The sequence below is a fragment of the Plectropomus leopardus genome, chromosome 10, assembly GCF_026936395.1.
Source record: "Plectropomus leopardus strain MGB_pleo_1.0 chromosome 10, ASM2693639v1, whole genome shotgun sequence".
NCBI lineage: Eukaryota > Metazoa > Chordata > Actinopteri > Perciformes > Serranidae > Plectropomus > Plectropomus leopardus.
In genome coordinates this window covers 1,981,685-2,001,447 of record NC_142185.1, presented here as the reverse complement: position 1 = coordinate 2,001,447, position 19,763 = coordinate 1,981,685, and the positions used below count along the sequence as shown (strand labels likewise).

Below are 19,763 nucleotides of genomic sequence, written 5' to 3'. Positions count from 1 at the left end.
CACCAATTGTTACTAAAGAGACATGGCTAGGCACTGAGACCTGAGGCGAGGGAGAAGCTACCTTTGGGGGCCAACCTCACTGAGAGAGGTCACGGTCCAGCACCGCCGGGGTGCCGCCACAGAGACCATCCCAACCCGGGCGGACAGGAGTGCCCGCACCAAGATGCCGAGCCCTCTAGCCACCCGGGCCGAAACAGTCCACGGTACAGCACCCCCAATGGTGGACCAGAGACCACTCCCAGTCCGGTAGGCCCCGATAAGGAAACACTGGAGCTAAAAACTAACACAATAAAATAAGGTAAAGAACATAAAAGCTAAGAACGTAAGGGACTGAAACAGTAAAATAAGACAAAGAATACAAGTGCACAGTAAAATAGTTTAAAGGTTATAACCGCTAATAATTAGATAAATAAATAAATGGGAGACTAAAACAGTGGGATAAGATAAAATAAAAAAGTTGAATAAATAAATAAATAGTTAGTTAGTTAGTTAAAAGCCTGATTGAAAAGATGGGTCTTGAGCCTCTTTTTAAAAACCTCAACACTGTCTGTGATCCTGAGGTTCTCCGGGAGGCTGTTCCACAGACGGGGGCCATAGTAACTGAAAGCCGCCTCCCCATTTCTTTTAGAGCTAACTTGTGGTATGGTTAAAAGGCCAGTGCCGGAGGACCTCAGGGTCCGCGAGGGTTGATAAGGTAAAAGCAGCTCAGTTAGGTAAGAAGGCCCAAGACCGTTGAGACACTTAAAAACAAGTAAAAGAACCTTAAAATCAATCCTGAAACGCACCGGGAGCCAATGAAGCGATTTTAAAACCGGTGTAATATGCTCCCGCCCTCTGGTCCTCGCCAGCACTCGGCCGAGTTCTGCAATAGTTGTAAATTGGAAATGCTCTTTTTGGGAAGACCAGAGAGCAGGGCATTACAATAATCTAGACGACAAGAGATAAAAGCATGCATCAGTACCTCCGTGCTGGCCTGAGAGAGAAACGGGCGGACTCTGGCTATGTTCTTTAGATGATAAAAACCAATTTTTGTTGTGTTTTTGATGTGTGGGATAAAAGTAAGCTCAGAGTCAAAAATCACACCCAGATTTGTTACAGATTGTAATGTTCTAAAAGCCTGTAACTTTGGTAAAAGTCTCTCTTTCTGGCCTTCAGGACCGATGACTAAAACCTCTGTTTTAGATGTCGATAGTCGATGGAAAGGCAGGCCCCTTATACATGGGAGTGGCCACATATGAGGAATTTCTAGGAGGTGATAATCCACGATTTGTGGATTCCAAATTTCCAGATGATCCACTCAACTTTTGAAGAGTTATGCGACCTCTTGTAGCTCCTGCTGCATCACGAGGGAGCCAGTTCCTACTGACAATCACATAGCCATAGCATCATGTGAACTAGAAAAGCCAAAAAAGTGTTCTCATTGCAGATTTGTGAAATATGGCTTTTTTTAATCATCTGAAGTACCACCTCATGTGAGCGTAATTTTTTTTTGCAACAAATAGGAATTTTTTCAATATAGATGTGTTTCCATTAGGCATATTTTATATTCACCGTTTCAATTTGTGTAATTTTAGGGTTAATGGAAACCTGCCTGCTGTTGCACTGGGTTACATGTTTCTGCATTACTATGAACACACTTTATTTTGACTCAGTCACACACCTTAAATACGCACTAGACACACTGTATATGAATTAATCGCTGTTTAAAAACTACAGCAAGCAGCTTTGAGGAAAATTACGAGCATTTTTTTTGCAATTAATTACATATTCGTGAGGTGTTTATAGCCTGCTGACCACACTGTCAGATGTTAATATTTGGTTGAATACAGGTTGTGAAGTTGGGTGACCTAAATTCAATGTCAGGACAAAGTCTAATGGCAACTTTCATTTGACAAAAAATACTGAAGACAGCTTTTAAGTTGTTGTTAAGTAACTACAATCCAGCGTCTTCCAAACGACTCATGCCAACGTCATCTTGACATAGAATAATGACAATTAGTAGTGAGGTATGCAGAACAAAACCAGGTGTCTGCAAAATATCTTATAAATTCTAACATTGCTAGACATTTAGAATATTCTCAATAATCTCTGATTTTCATCCCAAGTGAGTTTATGGTCTGTCAGATGAGTGCAGCATCTTTCTTATATTGACGTCTGATGCCAGCTGGGTCGGAACCAAAGATTTTGGGGTCACCACAGAACAGGCAGGCAGGTGAAAAAGTACTGGGAGATGGACTAACATGTTGGTGATTTATGTAAGTGTTGATTTGTTGACTCTAAAGAAAATACGGAAAATTACAAACTGTAAATGTCAGTGATGAGGCTTGTAATGGATGCTCTTTTTTATTGTTTGGTTTATCTTTTTAGGAAGATATCCTCCTCTTATTCTGCATAACTAGGCATCTTTTGTCATTTTTGTGCAAATGCACAACAGTTTGTATGATTATACAATATGACACATATGCCATAGCCAAGTCTGCACACAAAAGAGTTTTGACCAATCACTAACCAAACTTAATTGCAAAAACAGTGTGACATTTCAATTATTTATTAAACTGTGTTAATATATGTTCTGTAAATCATATTATCATATTACTCTATGGTGTCAAGTATGTAAAACTTTGATCAAAATGTCCTTTAATTTCTTCTTATTTAATATATATATATATATATATATATATATATATATATATATATATATATATATATATATATATATATATATATATATATATATATATATATTTGACAGCATAATTTGACAGCATAACAACTTTTGTCTAAAAGCATATAGTTCAAGAGAGTGAAATCAATACAAAGTCTAAATTCTAGTGTTAAAGATATTTTTAAATATAACTTTACTTCAAGCCAGACTTTTAATAAATATAGAAATAAAAAATTAAAGGTATATAGCATGCAGAATTGTCAGTTATTGTTTGCAAAAAAAAAAAATGCCAGCAAAAGTAAAGTCAGCCCCAGATTCAATGTCATTTACTATTACAACATGCTCTTGGATGAAAGTTGCTTATGATTCTGCACCTGAATGTTGTTGTTGTTTTTTTTTTTAAATAAAGTCCCTACCTTACCTGCACACTGTGCCCAAGAAGTTCCCAAACCCAGCATAATAAAAAAAAAACAACAAAAAACATGCAGAGTGCAGAGTGTCTGCAGATGGATACACTGCCACACTCTGAGGGTGGCTCATAGTGATGACTGGGTGTTGTTACATGGACATGAATAATCTGTTAATGATGCTTATCCTAATTATGATCATAGTCAGAACATTCAGTGTATATGTCCAGCTTTCTTAAAGAGTAGGCTACTCGAGCTAGCATGTGGTTTTTCATAAAGAGAATATGGTGTTTACATGCTTAAACACATAAACAAGTTATTCCTGTCCATGTAAACACACTCAATTGAGGGGGATTACTTTTGTGTGAGTCTATAAATTGTTTTTGAGGAAAATCCTGTGTAGCTCTAATTGGTTTTAAGAACAAGTCTAGCATCGTGTTGCCTTTTTTCTGTCTTTCTTTCTGCTTCTTTCAGTTTGTTTTGCATCAGCAGAGGCTGTGTGATCATGTTAACCATGATCATGTTCACTCTGAGCTATGCTGGAACGAGAGAGCATGGATAGTCTGTTTATATTCAAACTATTGTGTAGCCAGATATAATCCCTGAAACCCCATCATGAGCAGCAGGCCTCAGCATGTTGAATACAAAATGTAGTGTAAATGGGACTGAGGATTAAAGTGATCCACTCTGCACTGTGACTTTCTCACCTATGCATCTCTGTAAGCCTATTAGACCACAAGAGCAAATCAAATATGTTGCAGAAAAAACAGAGTAACCTGTGTGTGTGTGTGTGTGTGTGTGTGTGTGAGAGAGAGAGAGAGAGAGAGAGAGGAATGACTTGCCTGCAGCATACGGCTGTTGATTTTCTGTGGCTGAGAGCTGAAACGCTGCCCTAGCCTTTCAGAGAGTTTTTATTAGCCATTTATCATTCTGTTCAATTGTTAAGGAGAGCCCATTTTATTCACTATCTTCATCAAACATGTACTGAATTCAGCTCAACCTGGCTGAGCCATCTCTACCATTCAGTTTAGGTGTTTTATGCTAAAAGTACAACAAAGTAACAAAAACAAAAGGCACACCAAACATTAGGGCTCTGTGTGGCGGGATTTTCAAAAGTAAGCATATTTTATCAACATGTTAGTTTCAGAGGTCTTACTGAACAGATTTTTGGAAATAATACAAGTACTGCTAATTCTACTAAATCCATGGTAACAAATTGATGTATGTTTGTCTACGTAACACACTGCATGCATAATTATTTTTCGGTTTTACCCATAGACTGCCACCTCAATTGTTTGGTCTATAATTAAAAAACAACAACAACAAAAACAACAAAAACAAACTATTGGGTCTGTTAAACAAAACAAAACAAAAGGGAAAAAAACATGGATTTTTTTTATTACATCCCAAAGGAAATAAAAAAATGTAAAGAAAAAAATATTGTTTTTTTTTATTCTCGGTGAAGACATGACAGGGACAAGATACATGTTTGTTTTTACTGCGAGAAAATATCATAGTTTCCTTCGAAATACTACTGAAAAAGACCATATTTCGAGTATTACTCAGTTTTCCTGTTTAATTAATGACATTGACATGTAACATTTACGAGCCATGTTTGTGACTAGAGCAGACATAAATTCTTTTGTTGGAGTATCTTTGAGAGTATCTCTAATCGATGGACCGTGAACCAGCGATGTATCAAAGTGAGGTCGCCGTGAACACTAATCACGTGACACGTCAGTTTTTTTTGTAACGTGGTTACGTCATGCCTATAGACGCCGATTGGTGTTCGGTGTTCATTCATCCTCTAGCCGGAAGTAGTCTCAACAGGGAGAGAAGCAGAATGCTAATTAAATTTCCCTGAATGGCAGCCTGGTGTTATGAGCTGAGCTGTGTTTAATGACATTTGAAATGTCCAACTGTATGGGGACGTGTCTTTAACATAAGGTAAGAGTTATCTTTAACCTCAGCCCGTGTGCTACGATGGGTGGCTTTAAATGACAAATGCTGTTAAGCTAGCTGTTACATATAATCAGGCTAGCAAACTAACGTCAGGCTAACTAACTTAGCATATGCGTCGCTGTCACAACTGCTTAGTGGCTTTTACCGTTTACTGTCGTTTTGTTGTTTAGTCGTCGGTTGAACTTATTCAGAAGCAGTCAGCAGTCAAAGACCTGTAAATGCTGCTCAGTGATTAGCGGTTTGACTGCTTCGTCCCGGTAGCCAGTTGATTGCTATACAGTGCTTACTGTTTAAAAGCAACCCATTAATAGCTAAGTTATCAGAAAATTAAAGTTTTAAATTATACTGCGTGTTAAAGTTGGTGAGATGAGCACACAGTAACATGAGGTGCTGTCCTCAGAGTGTGCTCCCTGTGTATCATGAGAGACACACTGAGGCAACGCTTTGTTAAATTAACGTCACCTCATCATTATTTTAATAAAATACAACGTGTCTTCTGATGGAAACGTGGTGCAGCTTAGAGGCATCAGTATCATCAAATAGTACCATAATGTTAACTTTTTAAACACTGTCTCACATTGAGACATTGTGAACACTGCACAATGAAGCTTTTTCACAGCAGACATTTTACTTGTCCGAGCAGGAAAAATACAGATGCAACTGTGAATATTAACAAGGGCTCATTTGTATTTATTTATTTATTCATTCATTTGTACCATTAAAAACAGTAACAGAAAACAGGTAAAAAAGAATACAGAAAAAATCTAGGTACCAGAGGGATTTGAAACCCAAATGGACTAAGAGAAATACCTCATTGAAGGTTATGCAATGAATTACATCATAATTAACAGAAATGTCATTAAATACACCTGTGCTTTTCCTACTCGGACATGTCAAAATGTCTGCTGTGAAAAGGTCTATGCCCATTATTGGGCCTTCATAGAAATGACATGACTTCTCTGACGGCAGTGGACAAGTATCCCCTGAGGACATGAGAAGTGTTCTCATTTAGTGACAAATTCTGGAGCTGCTTAAGGTCTTCACCACTTAAAGGATATAAAGAGCAATATTCAGTTTTTCAGTCTGTCCATCCCTCCCTACCTCCCTCCCTTTCCCTGTTTTGAAGTAACCAACTAAAATGCTGAGGGGAAATGTAGTGGAGTATAAAAGTGAAGTATAAAAACTCAAGTAAAATACAAACACCCAAAAAGTCTTCAGGACTGTAATGAAGTATTATTACTTTGTTACATCATACCACTGCAAGTAGCTATTATATACAGGCAAGAAGTTGTGAAACACTAACAAAAAAAGAAAACCCAAAGCAAAACAAAAAAATGTATGGATGAAATGGAACAGTGCAACCTTTACAGAAGGCAGGAGCTATTGCAGGACTGATTGCATTAGTTTCCCTAAGCCAGTGTTTGGCAACCTTTACTATCAAAAGAGCCAGTTTCCCAGGATATTTAAGAGTTATATGAAGGTAACACAGCCGATTCAGTCTGCAGTAGCCCAACAACATTAATAATGGGTCTAAATGAGCATTAATTGAAGGGATACTTGGCTGATTTTTAACCAGCTTTGTATCAAAACAATGTGAGTAGTATGTTTTCAACTGAACTTCCCTCTATCTAACCAGTGCCTGGATCTCCCTGTTGTCTGTGCAGCAAAACGTGTCATTCAGTGGGGTCATGGTGGTTGTTGGGCTGTTGCTTAAACTACAGGCTGTAGTTTAGCGATTTTGTATTACCAGCTACCCATGGATACAAAAAGTATAGAATTGTATCATTATACAGACCCGTACAACTGTCTTTCCCTCTCTCAAACTCAGATCAACTCTGATCAGAGAATAAACATAGGCAGTGCTGATTGAGTGTAAACTAAGATAATTTTACTATTTCTTACCTAAATGTTTTCTGAACATATTTTAATGTTGTCTTTAGCTGTAAATAGTGAGAGTTTGTGACCAGGAAGTCGCCATCATACTGCTTCATGCAAGGAAAAATGGAGGCTGAAAATCAGAGATCAAACAGCAAAACTAAGCAGCTCTGATCAAATATAAACCAAGATCTCGTTACCGAGTTGCTTATTTCTCACCTTAAATGTTCTCAGAAACTTGTTTTAGCTATTAACTGTAATGTTAGATCCCTTGTAACCAGCCAGCCGCCATTATGACAAACAGTCAAGTTTGCAGTACATTACCGACCACCAAGAGCGTTTATTGTTCTGGTGCAGCACTGTGCATTCTGGTACTTGTAGGTTTACTTCCTCTTGAGAAAAAGTGAATGCCACAGTCCTTTTCACTGTTTTCTCTGGCCATGTCGCACCAGTTTCAAAAGTATTGTGTCTTTCTATTGCATAAAGTATGAGTTACGAGGAGAGTTCAAAGCATCAACCTGGCCCCCAAAATCCCCAGATCCCAAGCTGACCGAGCATCCATGGGATGTGCTGGTACTCCACCTCAAGACCTAAAGGATCCCCCACCAACACCGTAGTGCCAGGCATCACAGGACAGCCCAGAGGTTTTGAAAGGTCAGAGCCAAGTCTGATCCAAGAAGGCCCCACCCTGAAGTGGAGGGACCGCTGGGGTACTGGCACGTCCCACGAATGCTTGGTCAGATTGGGATCCTGTGCATTTGGAGGCCAGTTCAATGCATTGACCTCTGTGTCTTGTTCCTTGGGCCATGGGGGGACACAGCCATCAGGGAGTGCTGTTGCCATGTTGGGCAACCTGGTCTGCAATGGTGTTTGGGTTGGTGGAGCATGTCAGGTGGCATCCACATAAATACAAGGAGCCAAGTTTCCCAGCAGAATGCTGCATTAGAACAAGATGATCAGTGTTATTCAGCCAGAGGTTTTACTGTTTTGTCTATTCAGTGTATGTTTGTGTATAGAGACTGTCTATAATCACTGAAATAGCACGATGTAAGCTGTGGTCTAGGGTGGATACTCCAGTTTTTACTTGACTGTCTATAATCACTGAAATGGCACGATGTAAGCTGTGGTCTAGGGTGGATACTCCAGTTTTTACTTGATTCCGTACCTGTCCTTGTTTTGCAGCTTGTTCTGGGATGTCGGGGGAGGACACTGAACTCACTGGTGGATAAAGTCGTCACAAGCTGTTCCAAATTTTTCCTGACTGAGGCCTACGAATGTCCCTAACACTGACAGCTATGAGCGACAGTGCAGTGACCAGTGGCCAGCAGCAGTGGTCGGGGCCCGGGCAGACACCACAGCCTTCCAGGGGTCCCTATATCTCAGTCATCACAAACAGGTTAGCTCCGCGTCTTCTCCTCACATTAGCTCATCTTAAGAGGAACAACATGATGACCAAAGGCAGGGACATGTTTGACTCCTTTTGCTTTGCATCATAGGACCACCAACCTGATGATCCGAGGGGCCATGCTGTTCTCCGTGGGTGTCTTCTTGGCCCTGGTGCTAAATTTACTTCAGGTGCAGAGAAACGTCACTCTCTTTCCCCCCGACGTCATCAGCAGTATCTTCTCCTCAGCCTGGTGGGTGCCTCCCTGCTGTGGCACGGCCTCAGGTACATGAACACACCCCGCATTGTTTTGAAACAATTCCTGTCTGGTTTGTTTTCATCTACATTTTTAAGTGAGAGGAAAGGAGAGAAGGGGGAAGTGTTCTGAGAGAGGTCCTTTAGAGTTCTGCCATGAAGGCCTTTCATGTAGCATATAGCAAAATTACTTAATAACTCTGAGTACTGAAAAGAGTCTGCTCAGATGGCCACATCAATATCCACTGAGGTTTGAATACTCATGTAAGGATACATATATCTGGATTTCTATATTGATTCAATGATCAATGATCCATTGCCATTGATGTAAAGGGAAAACATGGATACCTATCATCATCTATGAGATGATCCTTTATTTTGAATAACCAATTCCATCCAATCACATCACTTTCCTAAACATTCAAACAGGGCCAGGGGGCCTAGCACCAGCCAAGAAGACGACAACAAGGGTGTTTACTGAAATGAATAGCATCGCAGTTGTATCGTGGCAGACTTTGTGATATCAGCAAATATCATGTCACTATCCAAACAAACAATATGATACAGTATTGTGATGAAACTAGTGATTCACACATTACATAATTGTTAACTGCTGACATTGACTGACTCGGCATGTTAATATAATCCAAATCGCAATTTAAGTTCAATGTTATGCTGATGGTAAATGGACTATACTTGTATAGTGCTTTTCTAGTCTTATTGACCACTCAAAGTGCTTTAACACTAACTTTAACACTGTCACATTCACCCAGTCACACAAACAATCACACGCTGGTGGCCGAGGCTACTGCATAAGGTGCCACCTGCTACTCAGTAATCATTCACACACACTAACATTCCGATGATGCACCATCGTGAGCAATTGGGGTTCAGTATCTTGCCTAAGGATACTTCGGCATGTTGCCCGGAGGAGCCGGGGATTGAACTACTGACCTGCGGATTAGAGGACGACCCGCTCAACCTCTGAGCCACAGCTGCCTCTAAATACAAACTCATTCTAAATTTAATGCTGACAACATGTTTACTGCTGTGTTACATAACTTTTTCTTGAGCAATACTCAGTAAGTGTTTGGGAACTGATGATGCTACTTGCTGAAGTATAAAAGTGTCCATTTCCAGATAGTCTCCACTTGAAGGCATCCATAGTGTTGCACATGTTTGTACACATGAAAAGTGACTGAAAGAGTTGTGTAAAGAATAAAAAGAGAGAGCTTGAGAGAAAAGTTCAAACTCTGCTTTCTCTCCTGCACACAGCTGGTTAACCACTGTGTGAAGTGAAAAGGAATGTTGAATTGTGTATTGTAAAAGTTAGAAAAGTTGTTGGAGACAGCCCTCCTAATGCTGACACAAAATTGTCTCTGTCAATTAAAAGATGGCAGCTTTTGCAAACTGCTGTTCTTATTGAAGACAATTTGTTATAAGTGGAGGTGCCACAGATTGTTTCATATTTTTCTCAATTAGTTTAAATTCTAAACAGCATCTAAAAAATAAGAAGTTGTGATTCTTATCTGTTCATAGATTTATAAAATGGACATGTTGTTACTAATGTGATGTAGGCAGAACAAAAAGAGAACTGTATGTGAAGGCACAGTGTAAACGTGGCAGTCAGCTAACTGCTAACAGCAACCCTTTACAAAACTTCAACCAAAAGTGTAATTTCAAAAGACCTGTGGCCCTCCAACAGAGCTGTTGAATAGGAGGGCTTACTGTTGTACTAGCACTGCAGTGAAGAGTGGAGACAATGTGGATACTTGTGGAGTCATTAATGGCATGGTGAAGCACTCTGACTTCAGAGCACACAGACCAACTCAGTAAATTGCACTTTAAATTAACTTTAATCATACAGACAGAACACTGTAATATGCTTCCAAAAGTAATTGCAGTTAACTTTTTCAATTAAAGTCTGTGCACTCTAGTGCACTTTGTCTTGTTCATTTATCCCTTATAGAGATCACTTATCTTACAACTAGTCAAGTTTGATGCTGCCTGTATTTCAGTTGCCTACACACAACCTACATGCAGGGGTGGGAATCACCCAAGGCCCACAATGTGATATCATCACGACCTTTATTGTGATTTTAAACATGCTGGGGTACGCTGTATATGCTGTGTCTTGTGATAACATATATTGCAATAGGCTTTTATTGCGATATTTTACCTCAGCTGCTAATAATGTTGATTTTATTATTCTAGCAGGCTACCACACGACAAATTTGTATTTGCAATATTTATATTTTATTTAACAAAAAAACAATACTTGGTGTGTGTGCATCAATAGGAAAATATTACAAAATATTGATATTATGCTGTATTGAGTTTTTTCCCCAACCCTACACACGAGTGAATGGTTTAGTACACCATGCACTAGACTAAGAGCCAGAAAAAAGTGCCGACCTTTATATGTAATAAATCAAGAATCAGTTTTGAGCTGCAGATGGATTATGAATCAAATCCTGACGCAAAATATACTACTACTAATAATAATAACTTTATTTTTATAACACCTTTAAAAACAGTTGTTTACAAAGTGCTTTGACAAGCAAAGGCAGCAACTCAGGGAACATTAAAATAAACATAGACAAACATGCCAAACAGCGAAAGGGCTAAAACAGTCAAACTAAGAGGCAAGAACAAAAAGTATACATGAGGTCAACAAGATTACAGCACTAACAGGAATAAAAGTGATAGGGCTGGCAGATCTCACACAGCAGTTAAAAAACTGAATGAATCCATTTAAGAAAAATAAAGAGTTAAAGCAGTAGAAAACAATAAAAATAATATAGAAGTGTAAGAGGACGACATCAAAAAACCAAAACCATACTTTAAGATTCCATAAGAAACCCACCCCTTCATACACCTCATTACAAATGAGTGCAGCCTTACTATAAGACCTGCAGACAGCAGAACTGTAATGATGACCTTGATCTGTATTATGTCGACACCAACATTAATGAAAGTACTGAGCTGAACAAATATTATTGCAGAATAGTTTTATGCTGTTACATAAGAGAATACATACAGCAGTCTGCACACACACTTCACTCAGCCTTCCGTGTGAATGCACAACATGCCCACCAGGCTCGACTAGCCAGCGTTATTGAAATGTTGTCCCCTGGGTGTAGAGCTGTGGACTGAAATGCAGCGCAGTGCCGCTTGTTCCCAAGCGGCTCAGCACAAAGCACAACAGCCCGAGGCTCTCCTCCTCCCCAGACACACCGCGCCTCCTGCAGGAGCCCGTCGCTTCCACTTGTTGCTAACACACATACTACACTTTGTCCCTCAGGGAAGGTCTACTGCATTTTGTTGACAGTGCAGAATTAATTTGTTTTGAAGCCACATTAGTTAGGTTAGAGGTTATCTGCAGTGATGCAGATCACTGCATTGCATTACTGTTTTCCATTATACTTAATAGCAGAGTCTGAAATTGGCTTTTTGGCTACCTTTTGGGCAAAGAAATAAACTAATTAGCAATTTCCGTTGAAGTACATTCAACACATTCAGATTCATCATACTCATTCATTTATGCATTCACATAAAGCATGTGACACTGTCCTTGAAGTGGGGAAAAACATGATTCAAATCAGTTGACCTAAACTAACGACTCTACAACTCTATGTAAAGTAGCATCCTGTTTCTATATATTCTATGTACAGCCACAGTTTGCTTTAATTTGTATTGCTGATTGGCTCATTGTCAAAAAAATGGTTGGCCAACAAATGAAATGTGAGACCTGACTAATATTAGATCATATTTAACAGAAGCAATTAAGTATCACCACCTCAAACATTTTTACATGTGTTACCCCTCTCTCTGCATTCATATTGAGTCTCTTTGAGGTTGATTTGTGTCACATCAAATGGAGACTCTGGTGGGGCCCCCTTACCCTTTGGGTCCAGTCGGCTCACTCAGTAATCCCTCCATGGCTGTGTGGCTGTACGGTCAGAATAGCACGGATGCTATCTGAATGCCTTTTCTCAGGAACAATGTCAGCAGACATGTTGACTGTGCCATGACAGTAGTGAAAGCTGCTGATGTTGTCTCTTGTTTTTCTGTTTTGTTTTATTGTCTCTCTCTTTTCCCCCACAGCAATGATTGGGCTGTTGTACCCATGCATCGACAGCCGTCTGGGTGAGCCACACAAGTTCAAGCGGGAGTGGTCCAGTGTGATGCGCTGTGTGGCTGTGTTTGTGGGTATCAACCACGCCAGTGCTGTATCCTTAAAGTTGGGGGCTTTATGCGTCTGTTGTTGTTCTGTTCAGCACTTGATGCCTGCTGTGTTGCCTCATGTGGCCAGTGTCTTGGCTAAAAAGCACATGAACACACTGCAAAGACTACAACCGATGGCCATCCGGGATGTACGTACTGCACATGTGAGAGGAAATACCATTTGATACCAGCAGGTGATGGTAGCCTGTAATACACCTTTTCCATTAAAATTAGCATGTGTATGCAGGCTTTTTTTTAAAACGGGTAGTGCAGACTTAAACTTGGATTGATGTTTGTGTGCTGCTTGGGCTGAGACAAACAATATTTTGTGGCAGCTGGTTAATGGTAAATTAGTAGGGCTGCTCCCGATGCTGCGCCATCGAAGTGTGAGTGCGTGTGAAGGGTTCCTGAGTAGCAGGTTGCATCGTGTATAGCAGCCTCGGCCAACAGTGTGTGAATGTGTGTGAATGGGTGAATGTGAGGTGTGAAAGCGCTTTGAGTGGTCAGAAGATGAGAAAAGCGCAATACAAGTGCAGTCCATTTACCAGCAACACAAACAATCAGGAAATGTTTCCTTCTTGACTTTAGCTCTTTGTTTACTTTCCCAACTTCCATTTCTCTTCTTGTGTTCTGAGCTGAACAGCCAGTCAGAGTTATTTTATTCACTGTCAGTGGTGAAGGACATATTGCTGTGAGTATGGCGACAGATGCTCACCAACGGCCCAACATTGACTGACCGCTGACTGTCAGGTTGGTGTGTCAGGGCCTTAATATGAGGGGATAAACAATCAGTCTTTCCCAAGACTTTGATAGGTTGGAATATTCCTCTGCTGTAAGTGCAGGCTTTTGTTCTCTTGATTTGATGCCTCATAGGTTAAAGGTAGAGCTGAACATGTATCTTTCACAGCAGCCCTGCTCTCCAACACAGCTATGTAAACAACGTTTGAAACTACCAGCTGTTGACTGCCTGGTCCTTGACCCTACCCCTATCAGAAAGTGGACTTTGCCAACAACGTCCAGCTGTCGCTGACTCTGGCGGCACTCTCCATTGGTTTATGGTGGACGTTTGACCGTTCCCGGAGCGGCTTCGGCCTGGGAGTCAGCATCGCCCTGCTGGCAACACTGGCCACACAACTTCTGGTTTATAATGGAGTCTTTCAGTAAGTTCCCTCACACCTAATTCTTGTATTAATATGGTGTGGAAACAAATGGATGAAACAGTGAAATATATACAGGGAGGAAATAGAAGCAGATGCAGGTGATATGAAAAAAAACCCCAAAGTCAACGTAAGTATTGTGTGTCAAGGCTTTGGTATGGATTACAGTAGCTACAGAATATTCTATTGCAGTACAGTCTACAGTCAGAATCTGGTGTTACCTGTACAGTATGTAGTTACATCATCAATAAAAATGTTTGCAGGTTAATAGAATTTAACCCTTTAAAACCTGGACTGACATCACTTTCCTTGTGCCGCCTTCAGATGCCTTTCACAAGTATTTAAACATTTGAGCCCTGAGCAAATTCATTTGATTTAGAGACATGGGGGACAAAGGCATTGAGCACTGATTTGGAAATTATTTAAAAAAATAAAAGCTGAGAAAAAATGTTTAGAGAACTATTTATCAAAATTATTATTATATATTTTAAGTAGTTTTTTAAAATTATTGTAAATTATTATAAATTTAAGCAGTTTTGACAGTTTTTTTGTTCACTTCCATTCCATTTTGGTGAGTTTTTTTGTGTGTGTGTTTTTTAAATGCTATTTTTTGTCATTTTCTTGCATTTTTAAACAAATTTCTTGCCAAGTTTTGTGTCATTTCTAATTAAGTTGCACATTGCCATCTCCCCATGTTTTTGAAACAAATCAAGACTATTTGCCCAGGCTTCAGAGGGCTAAAAAACTTAAACTGGTAATTCTGTTTGACTTTAAAAGTGGTGTTGTATGTTTCTGATGACAAATTGAACTTGTCACAAAAAGCTGTCTTATTTTCTTTCTGGCATTCAGAAACGTTGCTGTCTTAAATGTTGTGGTGTATTTGACCTTATTATTAAACAGTCAGTCAAACCAAGATAATCTGACCAAACCTGAGATGAAAGGTTCATTTTGGTCTTCATTGTTAGAAGAATTAGGAGTTGCTCTCATGCTCTTCTTCTTTGTGCAGGTATACTTCTCCAGATTTCCTGTATATTCGCTCCTGGTTACCTTGCATCTTCTTTGCAGGGGTGATAACTATGGGAAACATAGGACGGCAGCTTGCTTTGGTAAGGAATCATCTCAGTAAATCTATTTTGCTAAAACTCTGTTGAATTAGAATTAATAATACATTTGATTTATAGTGCCTTTCTTTAACTCAAGGTCACTTTACAAAACAAAATAACAACAACAAAAAAAAACAAACAAAAAAAAAGGTGGGATGGGGGCTAGGAATAGGCAGAGGAGAAGAGATGGGTTTTGAGGCGGGACTGAAAGACGGTGAGGGACTCCAGAGTCACAGATCTCTTTGGGGAGGGAGTTCCAGAGCCTGGGAGCAGCCCTGGATAAGGCTCTGTCCCCAGAGGTGCAGAGGATAGATTTATTGGTGGAGAGGAGATTTGCGGAGGTGGATCTAAGGGGCCTTGAGGGTTGGTAAGGAGAGAGGAGGTCAGTCTCTTCTTTAAATCGGACTGTAAAGTAACACAAGTGTCATACAGTGTTCTTCACTCAAAGAAAGCAGCCATTAAAGTGGATACCGCTGATCTGTAACTGACTGTTTCTCGCTGTTGTGTTTTTGTTTGTTTTTTCAGTATGAGTACAAATTCATTCAGGAAAAGAGCCATCAGGACTGAGGGATCTCTCCACCAGGACTGTGCTCAGAAGGACATATACTCTGCACCTCCTCAGAGCGAGAGGCAGGCTCAGAACACCTGCCTGCAACGTAGGCCAGGACTGGCTGGCCCTGGACGAGCCAGGATGAGGCACGTCAAACCAGAGCCGAGCTCCTGATTGGCTGCCTGCTGCTTTCTGCTGTACAAGACAGTATTTTTGATTGGCTCTTGTCAGACCATCCAGAGCTGGGGGTAGCCACCGGCCTGAGCTGAGCTGAGCTGAATAGTTTGTTGTGTTTGTGTTTTTTTCTTTGGTGCAGTTTATCTCAACTTCCCTGTGAAGGGATTAGCAGTGAAGCATCTATCGTTCTTAAGATCAGCTCCTATGTTTGAAACCTTTGGCTCAGTTGTGCCAAACACACTGACACGGGGGATCAGTTTTAAAGTCTGCTCTTATCTCCTGAGTCGTTCACATCCTTCATGTATCAGTGGAGAACACACAGCCTAGTTAACTTATATCTAGAAAGACATGTATCTATACAGCAGGCCTTTTATTGTATGTAATAAGCTTCTATCTACATTAGAGTGTCTTGATAAAGGAAATGATGATGAGTAGTGTATGCATGTCTGCATTGGCTGTGAGGACAGGTCAGTGTGCACCTGCAGTGGACCTCACAGCCACACCTGCCCTGCCTGCCACCAACATGTTCAGTATCGGCGGATCCAAAGAATCAAAGGATACATGAAGGACTGTGCTCTCTTATTGGACAGTAATTTACAGTTTTAAGAGATGAGTTTTATCCATACATGAACACAGGCTTGGTTTTTAAGCACAGTAAGACTTTTTTTTCCTGAAACATTCTCAATAATATTAGGAAATTGTTTCTTAATTTCAGGAAGTAAGATTTATCCAAATACATATCTGTAGCCTTCACAGTTTCCTGATTAAAAAAATGGGTGAAAAGCAGCATTTGTTTTCCCCAAAACAGAAGGAATGCCAAATTACCCAGCTTATTGTCATCTTAGCACTTGATGGGTATCACTTATGAACAATAGCTTTAAAAACAGTGGTTCCCAATAGATCCAGCCATGGGGTCCCGAACAGACTTGAGCAGCACATATTTTATACATTCATTCATTCCTGAAATTCCATAGGGGTGCATGATATGACTGTTAAAGTGTGTGGAGCTGACACACCTGTCCTGACGGTGAATGCGCTACCTACTTTCAGCTTTTCAGACTAATAAATACACAGTAGAAACCCACAAAATGTTAAGAAAGTTAATACTCACACCTATTTTCCTTATTAAACAGAGAAATATAACTGCACACCTTTTGGATTCAACTTTATTAACAGAAAAGAAATAAAACTTTTTTTTTAAAAAAAGAAATAAAAGAATAAAAGAAATACAAATCTAGTCAGTAAGTCCACTGTTCCAACATTCACCAGCTCAGATTTGGTCCGAATAAATCCTTAATTCACTAAGTTAGATGTGAAAAACATGCTGTTATTCCCCAAGGTCTCTCTGTGCCTGCTGGTCGCCAGCTGTTCACAGTCCTGTAACTTCTCCCTTCACCACTAGATGTCGCTATGTCTTTCAGCTCAGCTGCCTGTTCCACCAGAAGAGACCAGAGACAGAGCTCTGGTGGTGCGTGCTGTGCACTAAATACATTGAGTTTAATAGTAACAGGAGTCCCTGTATTTGTGACGGTATTGAAAAAACATAACTTCAGGATAATTAATTACCCTGGTATACTCTAATACCGCACAAGGCTAGTCCAGATTTCTCTTAAGTTATTGTTTCAATGCCCACACATGAGAGAAATGAGCACATACTCAATTTCATTTCACAAAATATAAACAAAAATAAGAAATATATCATATTAGATGAATAAACAGAAACAACACTTAAAAATAAAAGCTCTGTTCTGTAGATTCAGTGTTACCTTCAAATAAAGTGTGTTTTTTACTAACTTTACACATTCACCAGTCACTTAAATTGACTTGCGACCCACTTTTGGACAGCAACCCACCAGTTGGGGACCACTGACCTAAAATATGTTATAGCAAATAACGGAGATAGACAGATACAACCTATAGAGTCAAATAGACTATCTTGGGTGTATGTAAAGATCATTTGTATGATCCTATCTAATTAAATCTGTCTAATTAATATTTACTGATATAACCCACAAACAGTAGCATCAAACTAACATCATATACTGTTATATTTGCATTGTGTTTGTACTGGGTTACATATGGTGTTATGAGTCTCTTGATATACTTTGAAGCACATTTGACAGGTTACAGTCATAAACGTGTTCCTTTACTCTGAGCTTGGTTTGATAGTTCACTGCAGGAGCTGTTTGTTGTGATTTAAATGCAGCTGCATTACCGTTAACTGTCCACAGAACAAACCCACGTACAGGTTTTAGCAGTGTTAAAGTCTCCTCTGTATGCAGTAGGTGTTAGTGGAGTGGCTGGATCGAGAACCCTAAACTAGTACATAAAACACAGAATACATAAAAACAGGGAGCTCTTCTGTGTCTGTGCGAGGGATGACTGGATCATTCAAGGGACATTTTTATAAAAAAATAGTGATAAAAAAAACTCCAAAATGTTGGGTCAAATTAGAATTACAGTATTTAAATCTATAAAACAGTGTTTTGTTATATGCCATGATGTAGGTTAGACAATATTGAAAAACATGATGGGGGAACCTTTTTGATGCATTTTTAGGAGGGTAGCATATTTTATATCAACATTGCAGCGACTGTAACTTTTCTGAAATCCTTCTTTGTTATTTAACTTCCTATAGGATTCATTATGTAGTGGATAAACAGGGATGAGTGGCTCCATTCACTTCACTCACCTCTGAAACCTGGACATGTGCAATTTGTTGGTATAATAAAGACAATGGCCTTTTGGTAACTGTCTCTGATTTCTGTCCATCTGATAAATGTCTCATGCAGACACTAACATGAGCAGTTAACCTGCAGAGGAGGAAGCTGATGGTGGAGGATGAGTTTTGTGAGGTTAAAAATCTGCAGAGAAGAAATAAATAATAGATTATAGTAAAAGTGGAGTCATAGACCCACTTCTTTAAACTTTTAAAGGGATAGTTCACATTATTTAAAGTGGTCAGAATGAGTTACTTACAGTCAGAGTGTTACATACAGATGGTGTCAGCATGCTCCCAGTTTGGAGGAGAAGTGCACCACCCCAGAAGCTCAGCAACGTACTGCTTTAAATCAAGGTTAGCAGAAAAATTTATTTCAGCCATTGCAAAAAAAGGCCTACCTAAAAATATCCTATCAGTCTAAGTGGAAGCTATATAGAGAATATATTTACAGCTGCACCTTGCAGTCAGACAGTCTTTCCTTTGGCTCCATATTCTCTAAACGGTAGTACTTCTGTATTCTTACGCAAAAGCCCAACTGTGCCGTGCACTGTGTAACGCTGCATGTCAGCTGTTCAGGTCGGACTCCTAGCGGTTTATAAAGAGATAAGATATACAAGAAAATCAAAAGTCATTATATCAGTGATGATGAAATGCCAGTTACTGGAGACAAGTTTTAATTTCATTGAACAGCCTAGTAAAAAAACACAAGCATGTGGAATTTTATGAAATGTGACGTTTGCTTCATCACTAATAACATTTTCTGACCCAAACAGCTGACGTGCAGCATCATTCAGTGCATGGCACAGTTGGGCTTTTGTCCAAGTACCTCGGTTGGGAAAATGTTGCGCTAAAGGACAAGGCTGTGTGCCGGCGAGGTGAAGCCGTGGAAATATTCTCAATAAAGCGTTCGCTTCATTTTTTAGGTAGACTTTTTTTATACGGCTAAAATACATTTTGCTGAAAACCTCTATCCACAGGCTGCACTCAGTCTGCTTCTCAATACTGAGGTAGCACACTAACTATGAATAAAATAATAAGAAAAATAAATTCTTTCCAAGCATTGCTGACAGTGATGAAAGGAGTATGAGTAAGGCATATTTCAGTTTATAACTCATATTGTTACATAGCACAATTTGTGTGTAAACAGATTTTAAAGTAAACATCTGATGTTAGATCACTTATACAGGTCAAACAAACATTTACAGCTTTTATTCAGGATTTGTTAAAAAATTGGAACACACAGTGGATCTGAATGTCACTGAAAAATGATCAAGGGAAA

At 39.6% G+C, this 19,763-nt stretch overlaps 1 protein-coding gene across 1 annotated transcript; it reads left to right on the top strand.

Annotated features, from left to right (window-relative positions):
- The first annotated feature begins 4,854 nt into the window (after window positions 1–4,854).
- On the top strand, window positions 4,855–18,513 carry insig2 (insulin induced gene 2). Its single transcript, XM_042495098.2, has 7 exons — window positions 4,855–5,019; window positions 8,092–8,305; window positions 8,406–8,578; window positions 12,656–12,780; window positions 13,769–13,935; window positions 14,939–15,038; window positions 15,561–18,513. The coding sequence occupies exons 2-7, from the start codon at window positions 8,184–8,186 to the stop codon at window positions 15,600–15,602; spliced, it is 729 nt and encodes a 242-aa protein (XP_042351032.1). The 5' UTR covers window positions 4,855–5,019; window positions 8,092–8,183; the 3' UTR covers window positions 15,603–18,513.
- Window positions 18,514–19,763: the final 1,250 nt, after the last annotated feature.

Excerpts from the sequence above, each read along its gene's own strand:
- insig2 (XM_042495098.2), top strand. The coding sequence starts at position 8,184 with ATGTCCCTAACACTGACAGCTATGAGCGACAGTGCAGTGACCAGTGGC. Across the intron at positions 12,781-13,768 it reads GTATCAACCACGCCAGTGCT|AAAGTGGACTTTGCCAACAA; the intron begins GTATCCTTAAAG and ends TACCCCTATCAG. Across the intron at positions 15,039-15,560 it reads TAGGACGGCAGCTTGCTTTG|TATGAGTACAAATTCATTCA; the intron begins GTAAGGAATCAT and ends TTGTTTTTTCAG.